Genomic DNA, 25,494 nt, shown 5'->3' with positions numbered 1-25,494 from the left:
AGAAATACTTAAAGAAGAAAACTATTAAAGGATATGGAGAAAGAGAAAATAAATGGTATTCTGATAGTAAAATCCAATCTGGAGCCTGCACTGACTGATCAGCCAAATGTCCTCCTGTGCAGGCATTTCTATGATTCCCTTGGACTTTAATTTGTAGTACAGCCTCTTGAACCTTGCATCTTGATTTTGGTGTGGTGGACATAAAACTCTCATGCATTATAAATGTGGGCTTATGTTGAATCGAGGCAGAAGGAAGCTTTTAAGATAAATACTCTATCAGAAATAAAATGATCCTATTCATCAAATCACTCTGCTCTGATGCAAAACCATTGGTAAAACCAGTGCTTGGGAAAATGTATTTTCTGCAGGAATTTTCCCCTTCACTACATTCCCATGTTCTGGCATTAACAATATATGCAACGTGTGTATACAGAATGCTTGGATGTGATGCTTGAAATCTTGTTTGGCTCTGGCATGTTAAATTACACACTGGAATAAAGCAATACACTTACAAAAAGGTTTAGGTAATTCATTTGCTATATTTTTTTATAAAATATGTACACTTTTTTGGTCATGAACAAGTAAAATGGCACATGAAGCATCGCCACACTAGTCAATATTTTAACTTTATATATCCTATTGCCCATTCCATAACCTTTAAATTCTTTTGTATTCTCTTGTCCCCAGCAAGAAAGGGGGTCACAAAAAAAGATTATAAAACAGGCCAACTGTACCACAATGCTAAAAAATAGCATGTTAAGTGCAAGTTAAAAAGCCTTGATAAAAAGCTAGATTGCAACACAATAATATTAACTTTAGCAGTTTAAGTACAAGGCTTTTGTTAAAAGTTTCCTTTTTTCAGTTTGACATACATTTTTTGATAGGTGCCATTGACTTTGTTTTCATTTAAGCTATATACATAACCAGCTGTAACACTTAACAGTAATATAATTACATGGAGCTTATAGTTTATAACAACATGGTAAGTATACAATTAAAATACTGGCAAGTACAGTTGAAATGTATTCTTTTCCTTCAAGGTTTTGAATTTCAATGAGTGCTAATGTCAGTCAGGTGACCAGTCACCTGGCCTTTCTCCTCCCTATCCATTGTCCCGATCTTTTGATCTTTACTGTATCCATATGGTATTACTTCTATCTGGTCTTCGTGTCTCCACAGTCAGGTCACCAAATGTCGAGAAAAATTGCTCCATCTCTTTTTGCAACATTTCATTGCGTTTCTCGGCATCCTCCCGTGCACGCTCTGTGTTCCTCATCTTTATTTCCACCATGGTATATTTCTTCCTTTCCTGGTCCAGTTCCTCATGAAGTGTCATTACCTCAGACTCCAGCTCAAGGTTTCTCTGTTCCAAACTGCAAGATAGAAGAAGAAATGAACAAGGGTGGCAGGGAAATGATCAAATACTTATGTGCAATTATTAGATTGAAAGTTGACCACATTCCCCTTGCAAAGACTCAAGCTTATGAATGTTATTTAAACAAGGCACTTCTGCTTACAGCAAAATGACACACATGGTGGATAGATAGGATAATGACAGTGAGCTATATGACAGAATTATACTTCATCTTTCTGTCTGGGGTGTAAATCTTGTTACAAATCCATGCTTGATAAAAATGACTTTATAAAATTACTAATTAGAAATGACTGAATTGTTTTTTTAAAAAAGACTGAAGCCACATTTCAGAGACCTGAAACTGCAATTCCTAAGGTGGCTGAAAATTTGCATCACTGTACACAATAAACTCCAAAGCCATTAAGTGGAGCCAACCTGTCTGGAAAATCCCAGCAGCAACAATTAGCTTGATGAAGTGTGAATGGGATCATCCTAACTCATTCATAGAACATTCTGACTGTCACCTGTGTGGGGACTACGCATTAGATATAATCACTTCAGACAATGAATTTGGGCTGAGAATGGAATCCACCCCAGCCATAATTTAATCAAGTTGAAGTATCCACCTGGAATACACCGGCCATGATCATGTTTGGGTCACTGGTCAGTTGGAGAAAGAGGATCATGTGACAACTCTTTTTGTGTTTGCCAGGCAGCAGAAGGGAACCAGGCAGGTAATGCAGGAGTCCCCTGAGCCTATCTTGCTTGCTAATTGGTTTTCCATTTTGGACACTGGTGAGAGCAATGGTTCCTCAGGCGGGTGCAGCCAGAGCCAAGTCCATGGCACCACGGGTGGCTCAACTGCACAGGAGGGGAGGAAGAAAAGGAATAGAATATTGACAGAGGATTTGATAGGGGATCAGACAGGAATTTCTGAAGCTGTAAACATAACTCCAGGATGGTGTCTTGCCTCCTTGGTGCCAGGGTCAAGGATGTCATGGAGCGGGTGCAGGACATACTTCCTGGGTGAGGGTGAACAGCCAGAGGTTGTGGTCCACATTGGTAGCAACGATATAGGTAGGAGGAGGGATGGGGTCCTGAAAGCAGGCTTTGTGAGTTAGGAAAGAAACTTAAAAGCAGGAACTCAAAAGCAGTAACCTCAGGATTACTCCCAGTGCCAAGTGCTAGTGAGCATAAGAATAGGAAGATTGAGCGATTGAATTCATGGCTAGAGAATTGGTGTAGGAGGGTGGGCATTGGGACCAATTCTAGGGCAGGTGGGACTTGTACAAGGTAGATGGTTTACACCCTAACAGGACCGGGACTAATATCCTCGCAGGGAGATTTGTCAGTGCTATTGGGGAGGTTTAAACTAGCTTGTCGAAGGGGTGGGAACCTGAAGGGTAGCTCAAATTGGGAGGAAGTAAAGCTGGTAATGGGAAGTAGAAAAGTAGCAAGGGAAATTAGCAGGCAGACGAAATGAAGGGGGGCATCAGCTAAGGTTAGGATGCAAAATAATATGAAAAAGATAAAGTTAAGGGCCCTCTACCTGCATCTGCATTCGCAACAAGGTAGATGTTGAAAGAAACAAATAGAAGTAAATGGGTATGATCTAATTGCCATTATGGAAACATGGCTACAGGGTGATCAAGACTGAGAACTGAATATTCAAAGACATTTGACATTTAGAAGGACAGACAAAAAGGGAAAGGGGGTGGTGTTGCGCTGATAATAAGGGATGGTGCATAAGTACATTAGTAAGGGAGGATCTCAGATTGGAAGAACAAAATGTGAAATCTGTTTGGGTGAAGCTAAGAAACAGCAAGGGGCAGCACACATTGGTAGGAGTTGTTTATAGGCCACCACACAGCAGTGGTAATGTGGGGCATGGTATTAATCAGGGGATGGGAGAAGTGTTGTAACAAGGATAATATAGTAATCATGGGTGACTTCAATCTGCATATAGACTAGGTAAATCTAATGAGCACTAATGCTGTGGAGGATGAATTTCTGAAGTGTGTTAGGGATGGTTTTCTAGAGCAGTATGTTGAGGAAACGACTAGAGACCTAGATCTAGTATTATGTAATGAGAAAGGGCTAATTAATAATTTTGTTGTAAAAAAACCGTTAGGGATGAGGGACCATAATATGACAGAATTTTACATTGGGGAGAGTTTTCTCCCGGTCGGAGGGGTTGTGTGGGAACAGGCGCAGGCGTGTGTGCAGCTGATCGCCACCCGCGATCGGCTGGGTGTTGCCATTTTACTTGGCCATCTAATTAAGGCTAAAGAGCACAGGAATCTCCCTGAGGCACAGACCTGTCTCAGGGAGATTAGTTTAAGTTTAAAAAATTTTAATAAAGGAAAAGAAAATTTTTTAGCACATGTCCCCTCATGTGAAACTGTTACATGAGCTGGGACATATCAATGAATCTTATTAAAAGTTTTTTCAAACCTTTAAAAACCTTCATGAAACCTCATCCCGCCTGTGGATGAGGTTCCATGAGAAATGCAAAGGCCGCCTGGGCTTGTCGCCTGCCCACCAACCTTCAGGTTGGACAGACAGCTCAGTTTATTGATTTAATTGATAGTTAATGGGCCTTAATAGGCCTTTGACAGTTCGGCGGGTGCGCAGCCAACTCAGGTACGTACCTGCCGACCTGAAAATCTAAATGACGTGCGGTGATATCAGGACGCACGCCTGACATCATCGTGTGTCATTTTACAAATCAGCGAGTGGGCCCCAGCCCTGCTCGCAGAGCCAAAGATTCTGCCCATTATGTTTGAAAGTGAGGTAGTTCAGTCTGAAGCCAGTGTGTTAAGGATTGTATAAGATTAAAAGAAAAGGTCTATAAAGTTGCCAGAAATAGAAGTAAACCTGAGGATTGAGAGCATTTCAGAATACAGCAAAGGAGGGCCAAGAAACCGATAAAGAAAAGAATAGAATATGAATGTGAGCTAGCAAAAGACATCCAAAAGGACTGTAAAAGCTTCTAAAGGTATGTAAAAGGGAAACGTTTGGTAAAGACAAAAGTGGGCCCATTACAGATAGAGTCAGGAGAACAGAGAAATGGCAGAGAAGCTAAATGATTACTTTGTGTCTGTTTTCACTGAAGAAGGTACAAGAAATCACCCAGATTTAGAGATCCAAGGGACTCGGGAGAATGAGGAGTTGAAGGAAATTAGTGTCAGTAAGAAGGTTGTATTGGAGAAATTAATGGGACTAAAGATTGATAAGTCCCTGAGACCTGATATTCTGCATCCCAGAGTGTTGAAAGAGGTTGCTATAGAGATAGTGGATGCATCGGTGATCACCTTCCAAATATCTATAGATCCTGGAACAGTTCCTGAAGGTTGGAAGGCAGCAAATGTCACCCCACTGTTTAAGAAAGGAGGGAGACAGAAAACAGGAAACTACAGACCTGTTAGCCTTACATCAGCAATCGGGAAACTGCTAGAATCTATTATAAAGGATGTGATAAGTGGACACTTAGATAATAATGATTTGAATGGACGTGGACAACGTAGATTTGCGAATGGGAAATCATGTTTGACAAACCTGTTGGAGGTTTTTTCTGAGGATGTTACTAACAGAATTGATAAAGGTGAGTTGGTGGACACTGTATACTTGGATTTTCAGAAGGCTTGCGATAAAGTTCTCCACAGGAGGGTGGTTAGTAAAATTGAAGCACATGGGAGTCTTGCTTCAATTGTATAGAAACTTGGTTAGACCGCACCTGGAATACTGTGTGCAGTTTTGGTCCCCTTACCTTAGGAAGGATATTATTGCCATAGAGGGAGCGCAACAAAGGTTCACCAGCCTTGTTCTGGGGATGGCAGAACTGTCCTGTGAAGAGAGATTGGGGAAGCGGTGCCTGTATTCCCTAGAGTTTCGAAGAATGAGAGGTAATCTCATTGAAAACTACAAAATACTTAAAGGAATAGAAAGGGTAGATACAGGTAAGGTGTTTCCCCTGGTTAGGGCGCTTAGAATCAGGGGACACCATTTCAAAATAAGGGGCTATCACTTGAGACCGAGATGAGGAGAAATGCCATGAATTAAGGATTGGTGAACAGGCAGAAAACAGAGGGCAGAATCTTCTGTTTGGCATGTCATTCCGATCTTTAGTTTGGCTGGCAGCGCTGGAGATAGCTGCGCACCCCTCGAGCTGTCAAAGGCCTGTTAAGGCCATTAATAAACTAATTAAACTAATTCTGAATGCTGCCCGTCCAACCTTACGGTTGGTGGGCAGGCAAAGAGCCCAAACAGCCATTGTGTTTTTCACGAAACCTTATTCACAGGCGGGATGAGGTTTTATGAAGAGTTTATTAAATTAATAAATATTTTTCAAACGTTTGATAAACATGTTACAGCAGAGGACACATGTAAATGATTTTTCACTTTCTTTATTTTGAACTTTGAAACTAAACTTAATCTCCGTGCCTCAGCGAGCGCAGGCCACCGGTTCTCCCTCCTCCCCCCGGCCGCACAGGTAGTGCTGAGTATTTCTAGGTGTGCGTAATGCTGGGCGGGCCTTAATTGGCCTGCCCACATAAAATGGCGGTGCGCAGATGATTGCGGGCAGCAATTGGTTCCATGCCTGCCCGTGCCCACTCCCGACCAGCCCGCCCAATGGGGACATAATTCTCCCCTGAGAGTAGGAATAAATGGGTCATTCTCGTGTTGGTAGGCAGTGAACAGTGGAGTACCGCAGGGGTGTTCAAAATATATATCAGTGATTTGGATGTGGGGATGCAGATGACACAAAGCTAGGTGGAAATGTGTGTTGTGAGGGAAATGCAAAATGGCTTCAAGAGCATTTAGACAGACTTAATGAGTGGACAAGAACATGGCAGATGGAATATAATGTGGGAAAATGTGAAGTTATCCACTTTTGAAGGAACAGATATGCAGAGTATTTCTTAAATGGTGAGAGGCTAGAGAGTGTAGATCTACAAAGGGACATGGGTGTTTGCATCAATAAGTCACTGAAAGCTAACATGCAAGTGCAGCAGGCAATTAGGAAGGCAAATGGTATGTTGGTCTTTATCATAAGAGGATTTGAGTACAGGAGTAGTGAAGTCTTGCTTCAGTTGTAAAGAAGCCTGGTTAGACCACACCTGGAATACTGTATGCAGTTTTGGTCCCCTTAGTTTGGGAAGGATATTATTGCCGTAGAGGGATTGCAACGACGGTTCACCAGTCTTGTTCCGGGGATGGCGGGACTGCCCTATGAAGAGTGATTGGAGAAATGGTGCCTATATTCTCTAGAGTTTTGAAGACTGAAAGGCGATTTCATTGAAACCTACAAAATATTTAAAGGGATAGACAGGGTAGATACAGGCAAGATGTTTCCCTTGGTTGGGGAGTCTAGAACCAGGGGCACAGTTTCAAAATAAGGGGGTTGTCACTTGGGACAGAGATGAGGAGAATTTTTTTCCTCAGATGGTTGTGAATCTTTAGAATTCTCTACCCCAGAGTGCTGTGGAAGCTCAGTTACTGAGTATGTTTAAATCAGAGACTGACAGATTTCTAAATACCATTGACATAAAGGGATATGGGGATAGTGTGGGGAAAAAGGCACTGAAGTGGATAATCAGCCATGATCGTATTGAATGCGGAGCAGGCTCCATGGACTGAAAGGCCTACTCCTGCTCCTATGTTAAGGAACTGTTTTCTCCAGACCAGAGACAGAAGCAGAAATGACACTGAAGTTGCAAGATCCCTGTGTAGGCCCTCCTCTGGATCTCGATCTCTCTCTCTGCCCATTTGTAGGTTTGAATACTGTGTGCTGTTTGACTATCCAGGTGCCGCAGACAGAAATTTTAAAGAACTCAACCAATTAGCATCCGTTTACAGCTTTAACTGCCTCAACACTGAAACCAGAAGGTCCACTGAGCTTAGCCTGCATCCACCCCTGCCATCAACCTACGAGAAATGTATAATTTTAATCCTTATTGAACTTTAAAATATCACTTAATGTATCCTCCCACTCTGCTACTCATTGGTGTGTGTGTGTGTGAACTTCAAATGCGTGTACATGTGAAAATTGGATTGTTTTTATTATTTTTCTTAGACTGGATTAAGTACAATAAATACTATTCTCTTCTTGAAAAACTCAAGGCAAACCAGCTTATTCGTGTCTCCGACAGTCACTGCACATAAACTGTGAAACACTCGAGTGCAAGCATATCCTTTTTAAAATCCTGCTGTCAAATGAGTGGTAGGGAAAGAGGGAAGCCATTACATCTTGCCTCACCGAATTGTCACAATCTGATGTTGTGGATTGACTGTTGCAGAAACCAATTGATTTTCAATCCAATTTGATTTAAATGGTTATGGAAATTAAAATTGGGCTGTTTCTGTAATATGTGTAAACATAGGGCAGAATTTTCTGTGCCTGTCGGGCGGGCTGGTCGGGAGCTGGTGCAGGCGAGCGCGGAGCTGATCGCTGCCCGTGATTGGCTGCACGTCACCATTTTCCATGGGTGGGCCAATTAAGGCCCACCCAGCGTGACGCATGGCCAGTAGCGCTCAGCACTACCTGTGTGGGCAGGGGGGAGGAGAGAGAGTCGGGGCCTGCGCTCTTTCATATATGTGCGTGACAGAGCTTACAGTTGGCAGGCAGGCGCAAAGGCCAAGTGACCTATGCATTTTTCAGGAAACCTCATCCCACAGAGCTGCCTCAGGGAAATTAAGTTCATATTGTAGGTTTCAAATAAAGAAAGATAAAAATTATTTAGACATGTCCCCTCATGTGATGAGCTGGGACATGTTTATGAATTGTGAAAGAAATATTTATTTATTTATTAAAACTTTCAGGAAACCTCATCCCGCCCATGGGATGGGTTTCCTGAAAAACGTGAAGGCTGCTTGGGCTCTTCGCCTGCCACCAGCCTTAAGGATGGACGGGCAGCATTGATAATTAGTTTTTTAATGGCCTTGACGGGCCTTTTGCAGTTCGGCAGGTGCGCAGCTGCCTCTGATGCGCGTGTGCCAAACTAAAGATCTGAAGGACACATGGTGACGTTGGAACGCATGCCCGATGTCAGTGTGCGTCATTTTGCGCATTAGCATGCTGGGCCCACCCCCCGCATGCCGATATGAAAATTCTGGCCATAAAGACAGACGGGGGCAAGGTTTTTTGCTGAGCCGACAGGAACGCGCCCAACTCGCTCGAGTGTAAAATGATGCGTGATGACATCAGTGAGCGTCCCAACGTCATCGCGCACTCGAGCAATATTTCGCTTGGCGGGTGTGCGTGGGAGTTGGCAGCACGCCCGCCAACAATTAAAAGTCTCATTAAGGTCATTAAAAATGTAATTGAAACAATTTTTTTTGCAGCTTACAGTTGGCAGGCAGGCGCAAAGGCCAAGTGACCTATGCATTTTTCAGGAAACCTCATCCAACAGCAATTAAAAATTAAATAAAAGCTAACTTTTCATTAATAACATGTCCCTGTTCACATGAAGGCACATGTTTTTGAACATTTTAAAAATCTTTAGCTTTAATTTTCACAACTCTTCACTCCCTGAGGCAGCTCCGCCATGTGTGTTTCACACCAGGCGGGCCTTAGTTGGCCCGTCAATGTGAAATTGCGGTCCGGCCCCAATCCCGGGCAGCTTCCTGACCGCTGCCTCCGGACCCCACCCAACGATGGAAAAATCCTGGCCAGGGGGAGAGAGAGAGATAGAGAGGGAGACAGGTAGAGCTAATCTTATACAGAATTTCACAAGGATAAGCTGGGGTCCTTTCAAGGTCACTGCCCAGCTACTTCCTGTAAGGAGGTAGTCTGAATAGATCCTGATGTCAATCATAGTTCGATTGCCCTTTGATGCAGGAAGTTTCCACATTGCCAAGAGCTTGTAAATTTCTGTCTCCATGAGCTTTCTTTCGCTCTTTTTGCCACTTTGAAATGTGACATCTGAATTGTGAAGGATATTCTAAAGACGTGCTTTATGTTGGAATTCACTTTTAAGGATCATTGGCCAATAATTGTGTTTGCATTTGGTTACTGTGATCACTGGACACTTGATTGAAAAGATCAATTTTCAAATGATTTCATTTGGTGCTTCACAGCTGGAATGGAATTTTAAGCTCATGGTAATATCTATAAAAGGCAATGAGAACCAGTTTAGATAAAGAATCAGGTTTTGTTTTATTCTCTCTGAGCTTTGCTGATTTGAAATGCCTGGGGGATCTCATTCTGTGCTATCAATGAGATGCAAGTTGGAGATTTTGCAAGGCATTGAGCCAATTCTCAAAAGGGAGATTCAGCGAAACAATAAAAAGTCTCGCGGTCCATGCTGTCTAATGCGATAACAAACAAAAATACAGGGCAGAATTTTCACCTTGGCGGGCAGGTGCGCGCCAGACCTGCTCGAGTATGAAATGACAGGCATTGATGTCAGGCGTGTGTCCCGACCTCAACTTGCAGTTGCGCAATAGTTCGGTCGGCAGGTGGGCATAGGAATCGGCAGTGCGCCCGCCAACAATTAAAAGGCATAATAAGGCCATTAAAGCATCAATTAACTTAAATTTTTCATTGCCTGTCCAACCTTACGGTTGGTGGGCAAGCAAAAAGGCCAAGCGGCCTTTGCATTTCTTATGAAAACCTCATCCACGGGTGGGATGAGGTTTCTAACATCAAATAAAAATAAAATAATTTTTTTTACATTTCACTTATACCATGTGCCTACTCATGTGACAGAGTCACATGAGAGGACATGTTTTATAACATTTTTTATCTTTATCTTTTTATTTGAAAACTCTTCATCTCCCTGAAGCAAAGAGATTCTCAAGCGTGCACTCCTCCCCCCCCACCCCCCCGCCCAACCGCACAGGCAGCAATGAGCACAGCCGCTCGGGGTTCACGCAGGGCGGGCTTTAAATAGCCCTCCAGTGTGAAATCACCTTCCATCCTCCATCATGGGCTGTGGTTGGCTTCCCGACTGCCACCGCCCATCCCTGCTGAGCCCGCCTGCCAAGGTCAAAATTCTGCCCACAAACACAAACACACATACGCGGTGGAATTGGCTGTGCCTGCTGGCGTTGGGCATGTTTGGTAGTGTGAGTCGACATATGGTTTCACAATGTCGTGAATCTGTTTGCGATTGTCTGCTCAGCCCATCGATGGTGGGCCACGTTTCTCACCATTAAATGTCGGGAACCTCATTGTCATATAGTAACATATCATTTAAGATTAGACCACCTGACTCATCCCCCCCACAACTCTGTGCTGGATTTCCCGCCCACATCAACTTGATTGCATGCTGATATTTTTCACAACAGCATATAAAAGGCATGCACTTGGCAGGCTGCACTTTGAGGGGAACTTGGAGGTAAGTATGCACTAATGTTGTGAACACTCATGAGGGATGCCTGTTGGACTTCAAGGTTGAGGCACGTTGGGAGGGGCAAAGGCTGCTCTACTGTTGAGGCGACTTTGTTTGTGGGGGTGGGTACAAAGGCTGCCCTGTGATTGAAGATAGTGCACAAGCACATGTGGGGTGGCAAAAGAAGGAGGAGGAAGTGAGGAGCTGTCTTCTCACATCCCCTTGCCTCTCTAATGGTCAACAAGTTGCAAATGAGGTGACTATGGACATCTTGTGTTCTACTTCACTCCCCTTTCCTCACCCAACCTTCCCTTTCTGATTTTCTGTTTTCAGACACCTACAAACTGCAGCCTGCCCTGCCACAGCAGCCCCAGGGGGAAGGGAGGGAATTACAGCACAGCACGGATAAAGAGGCTCCATCATTTGATCTGACATTTGCAGCCACCAGCTCAGGTATTGGCACTGCACCTTAGAGGCAAGCACACAGTTGAGATCTGCACATGGCGAGTCACTGGGCACAAATGGGCTGCAACTAGGCCAGGGGAAGGGATAGTTTGTTTGGCTCACTGGACTGGGAGATCCCAAATGAGCTCTGCTATGGGGTACTTTGAGGACCTTGGTGAGGTAACGTATAGGGGAACGCTAATGGGTATGTAGACTGAGTTGAGCCCATTGGGATCAGATCAAGGCCTTGAGTAAGTTAGAAATTCTGTTTGGGCTAAGCCTTCAATAAACAGACCCCATCTCCTTGTATGCAGCCATTTTGGGGGTGGAGGGCAGGGTTTCTAGGTGGGGGCTGCAGGTAGGGGTGGTAAAATCTCCTCTGGTGGCCACCTGGGTCAACCGCTTCCCACCACCACCCCACAAGCAGCTACCTACATTGGTACTGTCGCCTGCTAATGCAAAGTGAATGAGTTGATACTAAGGTTGCCTTTTCCCTCCCAGGGTTTTGCCAGTATCCTGTCCAGTAAGAGGCTGGCAGAATACCAATAGAATTTCACATTATACTGAAGGTCATTACTGAAGAAGCAAAAAATAATTTTGTGGTAGGAGGATTCCACACTACTCTGTCTCTCTTTGGATATGAGACTTCATGCCACATATAAAATGAGATTCTGCGCATACAGGAGCTATTGCATTTTCCAACAGCTGCTTATGAGCTTTACACTGGTAGTCAATACAGCCATGAAACAAATAAGCTACATAGTTCCAGTCTGCTCCTATCCATGAAAATCATAGTTGCTGATTCTTTTTTTTATTCATTTATAGGGTGTGGGCATTGCTGGCTAGATCAGCATTTATTTCCCATCCCTAATTGCCCTTGAGAAGGTGGTGATGAGCTGCCTTCTTGAACTGCCGCAGTCCATGTGATGTAGGTTCACCCACAGTGCTGTTAGGAAGGGAGTTCCAGGATTTTGACACAGCTACAGTGAAGGAACGGCGATATATTTCCAAGTCAAGATGGTGAGTGGTTTGGAGGGGAACTTCCAGGTGGTGATGTTCCCATCTATCTGCTGCCCTTGTCCTTCTAGGTGATGGTGGTTGTGGGTTTGCAAGGTGCTGTCCAAGGAGCCTTGGTGAGTTTCTGTAGTGCATTTTGTAGATGGTACACACTGCTACCACTGTTCGTCAGTGGTGGAGGGAGTGAATATTTGTGGATGGGGTGAAAATCAAGTGGGCTGCTTTGTCCTGGATGGTATCCAGCTTCTTCAGTGTTGTAGGAGCTGCACTCATCCAGGCAAGTGGGGATTATTTCATCATACTCCTGGCTTGTGCTTTGTAGATGGTAGACAGGTTTTGGGTCAGGAGGTGAGTTATTTTCCACAGGATTCCTAGCCTCTGATCTGCTCTTATAGCCACAGTATTTATATGGCTAGTCCAGTTCTGTTTCTGGGCAATGGTAACCCCCAAGATGTTGATAGTGGGGGCTTTAGTGATGGTCATGTATTGAATGTCAAGGGACGATGGGGGATAGATTCTCTCCTATTGGAGATGGTCATTGCCTGACACTTGTGTGGCGCGAAAGTTACTTGCCACTTGTCAGCTCAAGCCTGGATGTTGTCCAGGTCTTGCTGCATTTGGACATTGACTGCTTCAGTATGTGAGGAATCGTGAATGGTGCTGAACATCATGCAATCATAAGTGAACATCCCCACTCCTGACCTTCTGATAGAAGGAAGATCATCAGTGAAGCAACTGAAGAGGTTGGGCCTAGGACACTATCCTGAGGAATTCCTGCAGTGATGTCCTGGAAATGAGATGAGTGAGATCCAACAACCACAACCATCTTCCTTTGTGCCAGGCATGACTCCAACCAACTGAGCATTTTCCCTCTGATTCCCATTGACTCCAGTTTTGCTAGGGCTCCGTGATGACACACTCAGTCAAATGCAGCCTTGATGTTAAGGGCAGTCACTCTCACCTCACCTCTAAAGTTCTGCTCTTTTATCCATGTTTGGACCAAGGCTGTAATGAGGTCAGAAGCTAAGTGGCCCTAGCGGAACCCAAACTGAGCATCACTGATCAGGTTACTGCTAAGCAAATGCCACTTTATCGCACTGTTGATGATTCCTTCCATCACATTACTGATGATCGAGAGCAGACTGATGGGGCAGTAATTGGCTGGGTTTGATTTGTCCTGCTTTTTGTGTACAGGACATACAAAAGCAATGCTGAGGTGTTCAGGTGCATTTCAGAGGCCACAATGAGTCAGGTTAAGAGTCTCAAGAAGATATGACTTTCTGCCAACTGGCCTGTGCATGATGTAAATTCACATTCTTCCACAGGAAGCAATGCTAAAGGTTTTTGAGTTTCTTATTATGATTGTGGAATGAATGATAATTCTAAGTGTGGGACATCTGGATTTATTCATTTCTCTAGAAGCTACCCGCTGGCACCAGTACAGCAGGGAAATGATAATGGGAAAGTCGGTTACAAGACAAAAGCTGCTTCTTTCAGTACATCACTTGTTTGTTATATTGTACAATTGAAAACAGCAACAAAGCAAGAGCAGCATACATAGAGGGTTTTGAATTAATGCATCTCTAAAGGCTATTTACTGCAAAGCTTTGAAATGTGATTTGGTTTTCAATTTCCAGCTTTGTAGTATCTGGTTATTTAACTCACTCAAAGCTAGCTTTCTATGCATATGGAAATAGTTAGGAAAAATAATAAAGGCTTGAAAGTACTAAGTTAAAATGGTGTCCCTTAATGCAGAGCCATTTAGTTCATCCCTACATCAGTTGGCTAATGCGGTGATTTAAGTCAGCACTTGCGAATTCCATGTCAAGAAACAACTCAGCCAAGTTATTTTTACTGATCAGGAAATTTGACTTTCACCCAAAATGGGCATGAGGTTGACAGAGATGCTCGTGCTGGGGAACTGAGGGCACCAAGTGGTTTTTCTACTATAACTCACCAGTTGTTGGACAGCAGAAATTGGCAGGCTTCCAGGCAAACATTGGATCTCACATGGTTGGAACTCACAGGGGTGCCATGAGTACATTTATTATGCTTGGAGCTTTTGTTGTGGGAAGCACCATTGCTTCTCCTGGGCACTCAGACTAAAAACTCAAAATTTCCTTGGCTGTTCCGTGATCCCTTTAAGAACTGCAGGTTCAGCCTCCCAATACGTAGTACAACTAAGTGGAACATGTGCAGTGCACACTTTTACTTACATTTTGTAATTGGAGCTTTGCAACCAAGGTACGACTCTGATTTGCATTATTAAACCATACCACTGTTTAGGTAGGCAGTGGAGTTCTTTCACTTACAGACTCACCTGTATATCATGGAAGGCAGGCCTTGGGCATCTAAGGGGTGGAAAATTTTGCAACTGCTAGATGTTCACTTTTCAGTGACAATGGACAGCCTTGAATTAAACTCTCCACACGCACCCTTCCCCCATCTCACCCCTAACATTGACCCAGGTTTCAACTTTTACCCAAGAGTGATACTCTTGATAAATTGAATAATAACAAGCGACAAAGTGCATGGTTATTGGGGCTAGGGGAGAGGAGATGGGACAATATTCTATGTCAGGTATTGTTCTAACATAAAGCAGAGCTGAATTCTGAAACAATCACTATTTTAGCTAAAATATCGGACACCAGTGTTCCTTATCACCATTCAAACTGGGTTTCTTTGTAAAGCTCTCTACCATTTTTATAACGTGAAATGGACAAACATGGTTCAATGGCAGATGCTTCAAAATGGAAACCTGAAGAGCAAAAACCAACTAATCTTTACTTTCTGGCTGATTTTATAAAACTGAGAATAACTGGTCAGATTAGGAGCAATTTGCATTCCTGGGAGCATAATCGGTGGCAGCACAGAGCTGCAGTGGGTGGCCTGGTCAACAGCCAGGCCTTTTTAACATCCTACTGGCCAGATGCCCATACAAAACAGATATCCAGAGGCTGCTAACTGGGCAGTCAGAAGTCACTAGGCCCATAAACAAACAAGTTTTGATAAATAAAGTGGGATATGGAGAGCTTTCATTAAACTGAAGGGGAAGGAGGTTGCGGAAGCCTGGGATGAAAGCCCAAATGTACCTTGCGGCATTCAAAGGAGCAGGAGCGCTGGTCTCACATATGTTTTATTACTTATCTGACAGGGCCTCGGCTAGGTGTGCGCCAGCTTTTACTGAAGGGAGTGTCTGTGGCACATATTCCTTGAGATAGGGTGGATGAGTGTGGGAGTGACCAAGCTGACAGAACACTAATTTCATCCTTTTTTCTCCTATCTGATGGCCATATTGAAGTTAAATTCCACAAAATCTGCTGCCTTCCAATACCATAATAATTTATAAAACAACAACAACTTGTATTTATATAGCAGCTTAAATGCAATAAAATGTCCAAGGTGCTTCACAGGGTTATTATAAAATTAAAAAAGCCACTTAAAGAGATACTAGAATGGATGAACAAAAGCTTGCTCAAAGAAGTAGGTTTTAAGCAGTGTCTCAAAGTGAGGTAGAGACGCAAAGAGGTTTAGGGAGGGAATTCCATAGCTGAGGGCCAAGGCATGGCCATGAATGATGGAGCAATTAAAATGGGGGATGCTTAGAGCAGCACAAATAACTGAAAGGGTTGTGTGGTGGGAGAAAATCACGGAGATATGGAGGGGCAAGACCATGGAGCGATTTGAAACAAGGAGAAGAATTTTAAAATCGAGATGTTGATCAAGCAGGAGCAATGAACACAGGGATAATGGGTGAATGGGATTTGGTATAAGTTAGGAGCATGGGCAGAGTTTTAGATGACCTCAAGTTACGTGAATGGATGAGTAACCTAGCAGACCTAGCAACTTGTGAATTCAGTTAAGTTCATAGTGTCATGACAGTGGATCACAGCCCAAACTATTTATGGACATATTGAACTTTTAAAGCAAGACATTTTTTTTAAAACATACAAGCAAAAGCTGGCTAACAATTTAAAATAACCATTTGCTGGAAAATTCTTACATGGATTACACTTGATTTACTAGTCCATAGAACATGGAACGTTGTACCTAAAAGGTGTCAAGGCCTACTTCAGGCAGAGGCACTTGAAAGGAAGAGATGCAATGCAAAAACTGAACTCTAATCTTCTGTGGTTGCGGAGACAATGGAGACCGATTACTATATCTCAGCAGAAACTATCTCCTATTGAGTTATATCTCAGAATGTGGAAACGATCTGAGGTGAAAGAAAGCAGATTCTGGGTGAAAGACATGTTTGTTTTTCTCTTCCAGGAATATACAACAAAAGGGGTTAAAAATCTAGCTGCAAAACTGATCTATGTGTGTTAGTTCTGGTGTTCTAGTGTGTGTCGTGAAGGTCACAGCTGAAGAACATCAACTAAGCATCCCTGCAGCTTGCAGGTAAAAAGATGTCTTCCTCTGTTGCTGGAGGCAAGTCAGCAAAGCCACAGTTAAAAATGAAATAGAACAGCTCCTTCAGTTAACCTGCAGAATCAAGTGTCTCCAAACCACCTTGTCAACTGTCAAAGCCAGCTCTACCGGAATCACCCAGCTTAATGGCCACAATGTTTCGCCATCTACTCCTCATGGACAAGCCAAGAACCGATTTGTATATCTTTCTTAACTTTTATTTTTGGACTCAAATTCTCATTTCTAATCTCTGTGTATGTGTGTTGCATTTTTATTGTTTTTTCTCGGGTTTTTAGTAACTAATAAACTTACTCTTTCTTTGACTCAAGAAAGCCTGATTAAATTGGTTCCTTCTAAAACATAAATACATTTGGGCTGGGCAAAGGTATCTACGAGGGAAGGGATCCTTTTTAAATTAACCTTGTTGTGATCAACCAAGGGGGCTGAATAAAGAAGGGGAGCCAGTTCATCCCTCCTCACCTGGGAGCATTACAATATGGGGTATCTTGTAACAAATTGGGAGGACCTCACTCGGGGATCGGGCATAACCATAGTGCAAGCCAATGCATTATTTACCTTTTTAATGTAAATCACTTTTTAACTATATAATGGCTTCTTTATTTCTTTTATATTAATTAATGTAGACCAGTTGTGGTGTAACCCTGTGTGTGGAACATCGAGGTGAAAGAAGAAGCTAGACTGATGGTATGAACTGCGCTGTGGGCTCAAAACACAAAGCATGATGGTCAATTTTGTCAAGGCAAAGCCCTGCTAGAATTAGCACGTTCTGCAAAATGAATTAAACTATGCAGATGAACTGGCCTCGAACTGCGAGAAAGAGGGTTCCTTTTTGTGCTTATTAGAGGTAGTAAATATATCTCTCTGTACCAGCCTGAGGATTGATAACAGTGTAAGAAATAACAAAGCAGAGTCAGGCTGGTTCCATTCCTTCAAGCATGACCTTGTGAGAGGCCCCGGACATAAGAACAAGGGACAAGACACAGGTGTAATTGAAAACCAATTAAATGGGCTAAAAATAGGTATTACCTTATATGGCACAGGGTCACAGCAAAAAAAAGGTATAAAGAAAGATTCCGCAAGCAAATCTTGGCTGCAGTGAGTTAGAGTGATTTGATCAATCGCTCAGGAGATGCACACAGAGGATTCGTCATCGTATTGACCATGGAGATAAATTCCAGCTCGCAGGGAAGTTAAGCAGCCAGTATTATCATGTGTATGTACTGTTGCCTAGTGGTTTAATAAAAGTGTATCACATCTGGTGGAACTTCATCCAAGTTGTTGTGTGTCATTAATATCCAGAGTAGAGACAGAAGAACCTTTAGACCAGAAGTAGAGTCTTAGGGCAGAATTTTCTGCCTGTTGGGCGGGCGGGCCCGACCCAATCTCCGGCAGGTGGGGAGCCAATCCCCTGCTCGCTGATGGCAAAATTCAGCCTTTACAGGATTTGCAAGCTAGCTCAGGAGTATTGAAGATAAAGAAATGGCAGAACATACTGTAGATGGGTTAGTCATGAAATACATGGCAGGGAAATTACTTCTTGAACAGAGGTGGGTTGAGGTTATCCTGAGGGGAATGAGGTAGACAAGATGTCTATTAACAGGTTCAGGTACTACTCATGGAGTGTCTAGAGAAGGTGGAGAGGGACTCTTTCAAAAGAGTGGCTGTCTTCCAAGAATGGATGGATGAGAAAAGGCTGAGAGAAAAGAGTAAAGGGCTTTCAGCTGGGGCACTTCACTGTGCTGAGGAATGTGACAAGGCTTTTCAGGACCAGAATTTTTAGCTTTTCAGGCGGGTGCACGTCTGACATGACTGAGCGTAAAATGACACATGATTACTTCATCGTGCACTCACATTTCACGCTGGGGAGACCTTAACTGGCCAGCTAGCATGAAATCATGGTCCGGCCCTTATTGCGGGCGGCTGTCAGCTTCCCATCCACGCTGAGCCCGCCTGACAAGGGAAAACGACCTGCTTCTGTAAATCCCACCACACCACAAGCAAGGTGGAGAGATTAAAGAAAGTTTGAGGTTGAAGAAAATGGTTAGCGGAAAGTAAAAAAAAAGTTTGCAGACTCACAGTAGCGTTCAGATGCTGTGTGAAAAGGAAAAGGAATAAATACTTTGTGAGTAAGTATCTCATGCTTGAGTATTTTCTTGAGGTTTAAATCTTTTTGCTGTCTGAATGTGATTTCCTCATGTATCTCTAAGTGCTGGGATTGTGTTGCCAAATTCAAGGGTTATTAGCCCTCTGGTGGTCTGGTTTGTTTTAAGTTTTTTATTTGTGGTTGTTTAATGTGTGTATACATTTGTATCATGTTTGAGAATTTAAACTGATTTAAAGTCTAATTTGTTTCGATTTCTCTCCCCCCCAGAGCTCATGATCTGGGGGTATTTTTGGCACTTTGATCTCATTATAGGAGTTCATATTTTTAGGGGCGCATAGAAATATGAAAGTGTGAAAGTGATTGTTGAGTGTGCCTATGTCAATTTAACATAAGGTGTAATTGTAGATTTGTGGGAGCTCAGTGACCAGTTAAATGTGAGAATTATAAGCGTGGTCCAGGGGGATGTGCAATTAGTGCTGGAATTTTGTTGCATTGTCACATCTCTCCCAGATAAATGAGGAGCAATTCTGCAGGAGGCAATGATGTGTTTGAGATTTTGAATCAGTGCAGAATGGGTAATGCAGATAATATCAAGAATTATAAGTTGGTTTAAATGGGGAAAGATAAGTTAAGTGAAAGAGAATGGAGGATCTGTTTTTGTGGGCAGGATTTTGCCCTTGGTGGGGGCGAGGGCGGGTGAGGGCAGACGGGAAGCTAACTGCCGTCCGTGATCGGCTCCGCACTGTAATTTCACACGGGCAGGCCAATTGAGGCCCGCCCTGTGTGGATCGCGAGCAGCAGTGCTGAGCACTGCCTGTGCGGGCGGGGGGAAGGAAGGAGAGCTGGGCCTAGTACTTAGTTTGCACATGCGCGAGAAAGAGCGCTTCAATCTCCCTGAGGCACGGAGCTGCCTCAGGGAGATGAAGCCCTGTGTAAAAAAAAATTGAAGAGATTAGAAATTTAATAAAACATGTCCCCTCATGTGACTCATGAGCTGGGACATGTTTTAAATTCAAAAATAAAGTTTTTATTTAATGTTTCTTTGCTTTAGGAAACCTCAGTCCGCTTGTGGATGAGGTTTCCTAAAAAAAGCTGCTTAGCATGAGCGAAAGAGCACACTCCTGACTCAGACAACCCCCTCCGCCTGCACAGGGGGCGCACAGCGCTTCCGGGTGCGCGTCACGCTAGGCGGGCCATAATTGACCACCCACGTAAAATGGCAGTGCAGACCTGATCAGGGGCGCTGTTTGGGTCTGCGCCCGCCTGCATCCGCCCCCTCCGCACCCTACCCCCCCCCGCCCCCAACACACGTTGGGGGGAAAATTCTACCCTTTAATTTTATTGAGTGAGGTGATCTGCAGGTGTGGACTGTCAGCCTGAAAGGAGCATCAAGAGAAGCTGATATTATTCAGACATCACATTTCATGTTACAATGGATAATGGAATTTAACACAAATAAAGGGAAGAGGAAACTGAAATCTAAAAAAAAGATTTTTTTTTAATGCTGATCACCCCACTCATGAAGCAGACAAAGAAAGTGGTCAAGAATAATAATGAGGCAAGGGATGAGGGAATAAGATTTTTCCCTATGAAAATTGAAGATTCTAAAGAATGGTGAGGTGTTAATGTCTAATGGTGAAATGTTGTATCATAATGTGCACCATGAGGCGGTATAACTGATGTTGAATTTAACAAGGATAGGATTACCAGATTGGTGTGGTAAATAGATGAGAAATCTGTACGAGAGACTGTTGAACCAAGTGCTGGACCAAACCATTGGCCGAGAGACAGGGGTAGTGGATTGCAAACAGTACTACAAGTCTGCAAAGAGTGGGTTTAAATCAAGGGGAGAAAGAAATTTAGCCAATGACGCTGCCATGACATTTAACACAGGGTACCTTGCTCGTGGATAGTTTGGATTTGGCCTCCCAGGAGGAAGACCAAGCAAGACTCAGCTGGCAGGGGACCAAATTATGAATGTCCACCTGAAAAGGGCGGTAGAACAACTGGAAAATCATGATTGGACTATTAATATACTCATCCGGGAGGGGAGGAATGTCTCTGATGTGGCTTCCCAGAATGATGTGTCTATATGGCTCCTGATTGGGAGAGCAGGCCCCGGAAAATAACAATCATCTAGAAGCATTGGCCCAATATGAAAACAACATCACCGTGTGCCAATTCAGAGGATTGTTATGTACTGTACAGGCAGATTGTAAAGAGGAAAATCTCAAGGGTGATATAAAGGGAATTTTGAGATAAAATGGGGAGAAGTTTGGGTATGACATACTCCCATTACCTGGGCATTTAACTGTGTTATGAGAGGAGATGGATAAGACTGGGAAGGCATCTTATCAAATGTGACAGGATTTTGCAAAAACTTAAACATATCCTGGAAACATCTTGGTGGGATGTTGGGGTTAATTTTGAAACACGTTCCTGCATAAATATAATATCACATGTTTTGGTAGTGGTACAGCTTATAATTGTGACGTATTTAGTATGTGAATCTAGTCTGATGTAGAAAGAGAAAAATTAGACTAATGATAAAATGTTACAGGAAGAAAAGGAAGGAGTAGCTGAAGTAAGTACTTAGTCTAAAAAAAGTGTAATAATGTTCTCAGGCAAAATTATACATTTAAGGGTGGATGCTATAAGCCAGCATATTATTTACCTTTTTAACATACAACCACTTTTTCACTATGAAATGGTTTCTTTATTTCTTTTATATTAATTAATGTAGACCAGTTGTTGTGTAACCCTGCACGTGGAGTCTGTCTCGTGGTCATAACATAGGACATTGAGGTGAAAGAAGAATCCAGACCAGAGGTATGAACTGCACTGTGAGCTCAAAACACAAAGCGTGATGGTCAATTTAGTCAAGGCAAAGCCCTGCTAGAATTAGCATGTTCTACAAAATGAATTAAACTGTGCAGGTGAACTGGTCTCAAACTGTGAGAAAGGTAGACTTTATATGCTCATTACAGGTTGTAAAGATATCGGCTGTATTGGCTTGGGGATTGTTAACAGTGTCAGACATAACTAAGCGGAGTCAGGCTAGTTCTATTCCTTCAAGCACAACCTTGTGAGGCGCCCAGGACATAAGAACAAGGGGCAAGACACAGATGTAATTGAAAACCAATTAAATGGGCTAAAAAACAGAAACCTTAAAAGGCACAGGGCCATAGCAAACAAAGGTATAAAGAAAGAGCCCACAAATACATTTTGGCTGCAGTGAGTTAGAGAGATTTGCTCAATTGCTCAGGAGATGCGCATGGAGGACTCGTCATTGGATTGACCACCAAGGCGAACTCCAGCTTGCAGGGAAGCTAAGCAGCCAGTATTATCCTGAGTATGTATTGTTGCTTAGTGGTTTAATAAAAGTGTATCACGTTTGGTGGATCCAGGTTGTTGTGTGTCATTGATATCCAGAGTAGAAACTGAAGAACCTTTAGACCAGGAGTAGAATCTTACAATAGATCTGGAATATAAAGCTAGTTGCAGGTGACCATAAAGCTCCGATAATCAGAGAAACCCTAACCAATACCATTTATGGAAGGGAACCTGCTGTACTAACCTGGTTTTTGTGGTAATGTGGCTGATTCTTAATTAGCCTCTGAAATGGCAAAACCACTTTAAAACTGAAAAAAGTATAAGGATAAAACCAGAGGAAGCACCTGGCAACAACCTAGGCATCGAACACATTCTGGCAACTTGTGCCAGAGTTTGAGGAGCTGCCCCACAAGAATGGTCAAGTGACAGCCTGACATAGTCATTCTCACAGAATCATACCTTTCAGCCAATGTCCCAGGCACCACATTCACCAGGGTATGTCCTGTCCCACCTGCAGGACAGATCACATTGCACCACTAGAGCCCCACCCCCCCAACCCCACTCAGAGGTGGCAACACAGTAATGCATGGTAGACCCCAGCATCCTCAACATTGAATTCGGACCCCATGAAATTTCATGGGGTAGAATTCTCAGCTCAGCATGCGGGCACGCGCCCAACACACTCGAGCATGAAATAGCATGCAATGACGTCAGGAGGATGTCCTGATGTCATTGCGCACTCGCATAATATTTTGGTCGGTGGGCGCGTGTGAGAGTTGGCAGCGCGCCCACCAACAATTAGGAGGCTTATTAAGACCTTTAAAGTAGCAACTGATGGTGATTTTTCGCTGCCCGTCCAAAATGGTTGGCAGACAGACGAATCAGCCACGTGACCTTTGCATTTCTCAGGAAACCTCATCCATGAGCGGGATGAGCTTTCTGCTATTAATGAAAATAAAATGTTTGGACAGAATTTTCATCATCTATATTTTCATGTGAGTGAATCTGATGTGTGGACATTGTTTTCTGCAGTTTCAAATCTTTACTGATTGGCTTTAAAGTATTCAGCTCCCTGAGGCAGCTCTGCCTTCAGGGAGCTTTCATTCTGCGCTCTCCCCTTGCCCGTGCTGACTTCAGCACTCACCCTCTTCCTCCCCCACCCCAGCAGCGCCAAGCCTTTCAGCGCGTGTTTCATGTTGGCCAGCCGTTAATTGGCCAGCCAGCGTGAAATCGCAGCCAGGGGTTGATCGCGGTTGGCAGTCCATTCCCTGGCCGCTCTCAAGCCCACTGATCGCAGCTGCCTGCCGACCCGAAAATTCAATCCATGGTGTCAGTTCAAACATAATCTAAGGAAACTACCAGCTCATTACCACCTACCACCCTCCTTCATTTGAAGAATCACATGTTAAGTGACACTCGTAAGGCTGCAGAATGTACTTTGGGTGGGGGCCTTCAATGTCCATTACTAATAGTGCCTAAGGAACACCACCGCTGGCTGAGTTCCGAAGGACGTAGGTGTCAAACTGGGCTTATGGCAGGTGGTGAGAGAAGAACCTGCTTGTCCTCAACAATTTACCTGTCACTGATGCATCTATCCATGGCAGTATTGGTAAGAGTGACCATTGCACTTGTGGAGATGAAGTCCCATCTTCCCATTGAGGACACACTCTATGATGTTGTGTGGCACTACCACCATACTAAACAGGACAGGTTCAGATCAAACCTAGCAGCTCAAATTTGGGCATCCACAAGGCACTGTGGGCTGTCATCAGCAGCAGAATTGTATTAAACCACAATCTATAACCTCATGGTCCGACATATCCCTCACTTTATCATCATCATCAAGCGATCCTGGTTCAATGAAAAGAGCGTGTCAGGAGCAGTATCAGATGTACCTGAAAATGAGATTCCAACCTGGTGAAGCTATAATACTGGACAAAATAAATGATAAGCAGCACATGCCGATTGCAGGCCCTATCAGAGCCACATGATCCCATGACTAACAGGTTAATCAAAGCTCTGCAGTCCTGCTGCATCCAGCTGTGAATGGTGGTGTTTAGACTCTCTCTTGTTGGCAATGGCTATTGCCTGGCACATGTGTAATTCATCAAATAGTGAAGCAGTCTGTGCCTGTATGAAGCAAGAACTGGAGGCTTGGACAAATAAGTGAAAGGAACATTTGTGCCACATAAGTGCCAGGCGATGACCATCTCCAACTAGATAGGACCAAACCATCTCCCCTTGACATTCAATGGCATCACCACTGTCGAATCACCCATCCATTGACCAGAAAGTTAGCTGGTCCAGCCACATAAAAACAATGGCTACAAGAGCAGGTCAGGTACTGAGAATTCTTCGGCAAGTGACTTACTTCCTGGCTCCTCAAAGCTTTTCCACCCTTTGCAAGACACAAATCAGGAGTGTGATGCTTGGATGAGTGCAGCTTCACTAACACCCAAGAAGCTGGACCCCATCCAGAACAAAGTATTCCGCTTGGCTGGTACTCCATCCACCAACTTAGCCAGTCCTTCCACCACCGAGACACAGTGGCAGCAGTGTATACCATGCATAAGATTCACTGAAGCAACTCACCAAGGATCCCTCGACAGCACCTTCCCAATCTGTGACATCTACTGTCTTGAAGGTAAAGGGCAACAGGCATATATGAATACCACCATCTGAAAGTTCTCCCCTAAGTCACTCAACATTCTGACTTGGAAATATATTGCCATTCCTTCACTGCCGCTGGGTCAAAATCCTTGAACTCCCTTCCTAACAGCACTGTGGGTGTACCTACACAATATGGACTGCAGCGGTTCAAGAAGGCACCACCACGTTCTCAAAACAATTAAGGATGGGCAATAAGTGCTGGCCCAACCAGCGAAGCCCACATCTCGTGAATGAATTTAAAAAATGACTGCATTGGGTAGGTCCGGTGCCGGGCCTGCTCCATTTGGCATTACCTTGTCTGTATGGATGCCTGGAAAGCCACCTTCACTAATACATATTGGGAGCAGGTTATTGTGTCCCAAAACTGGTCCTCGTTGCCCCATTTTCACCTCGAAAAGGTGTACAATAAAGATCAATTTTGCTTGCAGAATTTGCAGGTACTTTCATTATTCTGTCTGTCTTATCAAAATGATCTCTTCCATTTCCCTTGATGTTTCAGCTCAGTAAGTCCCAAGTTCACTCCCTGACACGTACTGAGTTGGCTAAACTCAGCTGAGATGGCAATAAATGTACCCAACTGCTCTCAGCAATCCTGAGTTAGAGGAAGGAAAGAATCTGTCATAAAATATGCCAGCACAGAAACAGGTCATTTAGCCCATCATATTTGTGCTGATGTTTTTTTCCCACCCGAGCCACCTAGTCTAATCTGACTCTCTATTTGCTCTCTGTATTCCTTTAATATGCCTTTGTCTGAATTTATCGGAATGGATTCTGCTCCAGCAGCTGTTTGTGGTAGAGAATTCCAC

General features: G+C 43.6%; 1 protein-coding gene across 5 annotated transcripts in view; it reads right to left on the bottom strand.

Annotated features, from left to right (window-relative positions):
* Positions 1-519: 519 nt before the first annotated feature.
* arhgap24 (Rho GTPase activating protein 24) overlaps positions 520-25,494 on the bottom strand; it is a 545,136-nt gene continuing 520,161 nt past the window's right edge. For all 5 annotated transcript variants that reach the window (XM_041194111.1, XM_041194121.1, XM_041194138.1 and 2 more), the window contains one exon: positions 520-1,373. In XM_041194111.1, coding sequence (XP_041050045.1) covers positions 1,130-1,373 — 244 coding nt within the window. In that variant the 3' untranslated portion in view covers positions 520-1,129. The remainder of the gene's footprint in view (positions 1,374-25,494) is intronic.

This window comes from Carcharodon carcharias, chromosome 1 (genome assembly GCF_017639515.1).
Source record: "Carcharodon carcharias isolate sCarCar2 chromosome 1, sCarCar2.pri, whole genome shotgun sequence".
NCBI classification, from domain to species: Eukaryota; Metazoa; Chordata; class Chondrichthyes; order Lamniformes; family Lamnidae; genus Carcharodon; species Carcharodon carcharias.
Note: the sequence above shows the minus strand (reverse complement) of the source record. Positions and strands in the feature narration are given on the sequence as shown.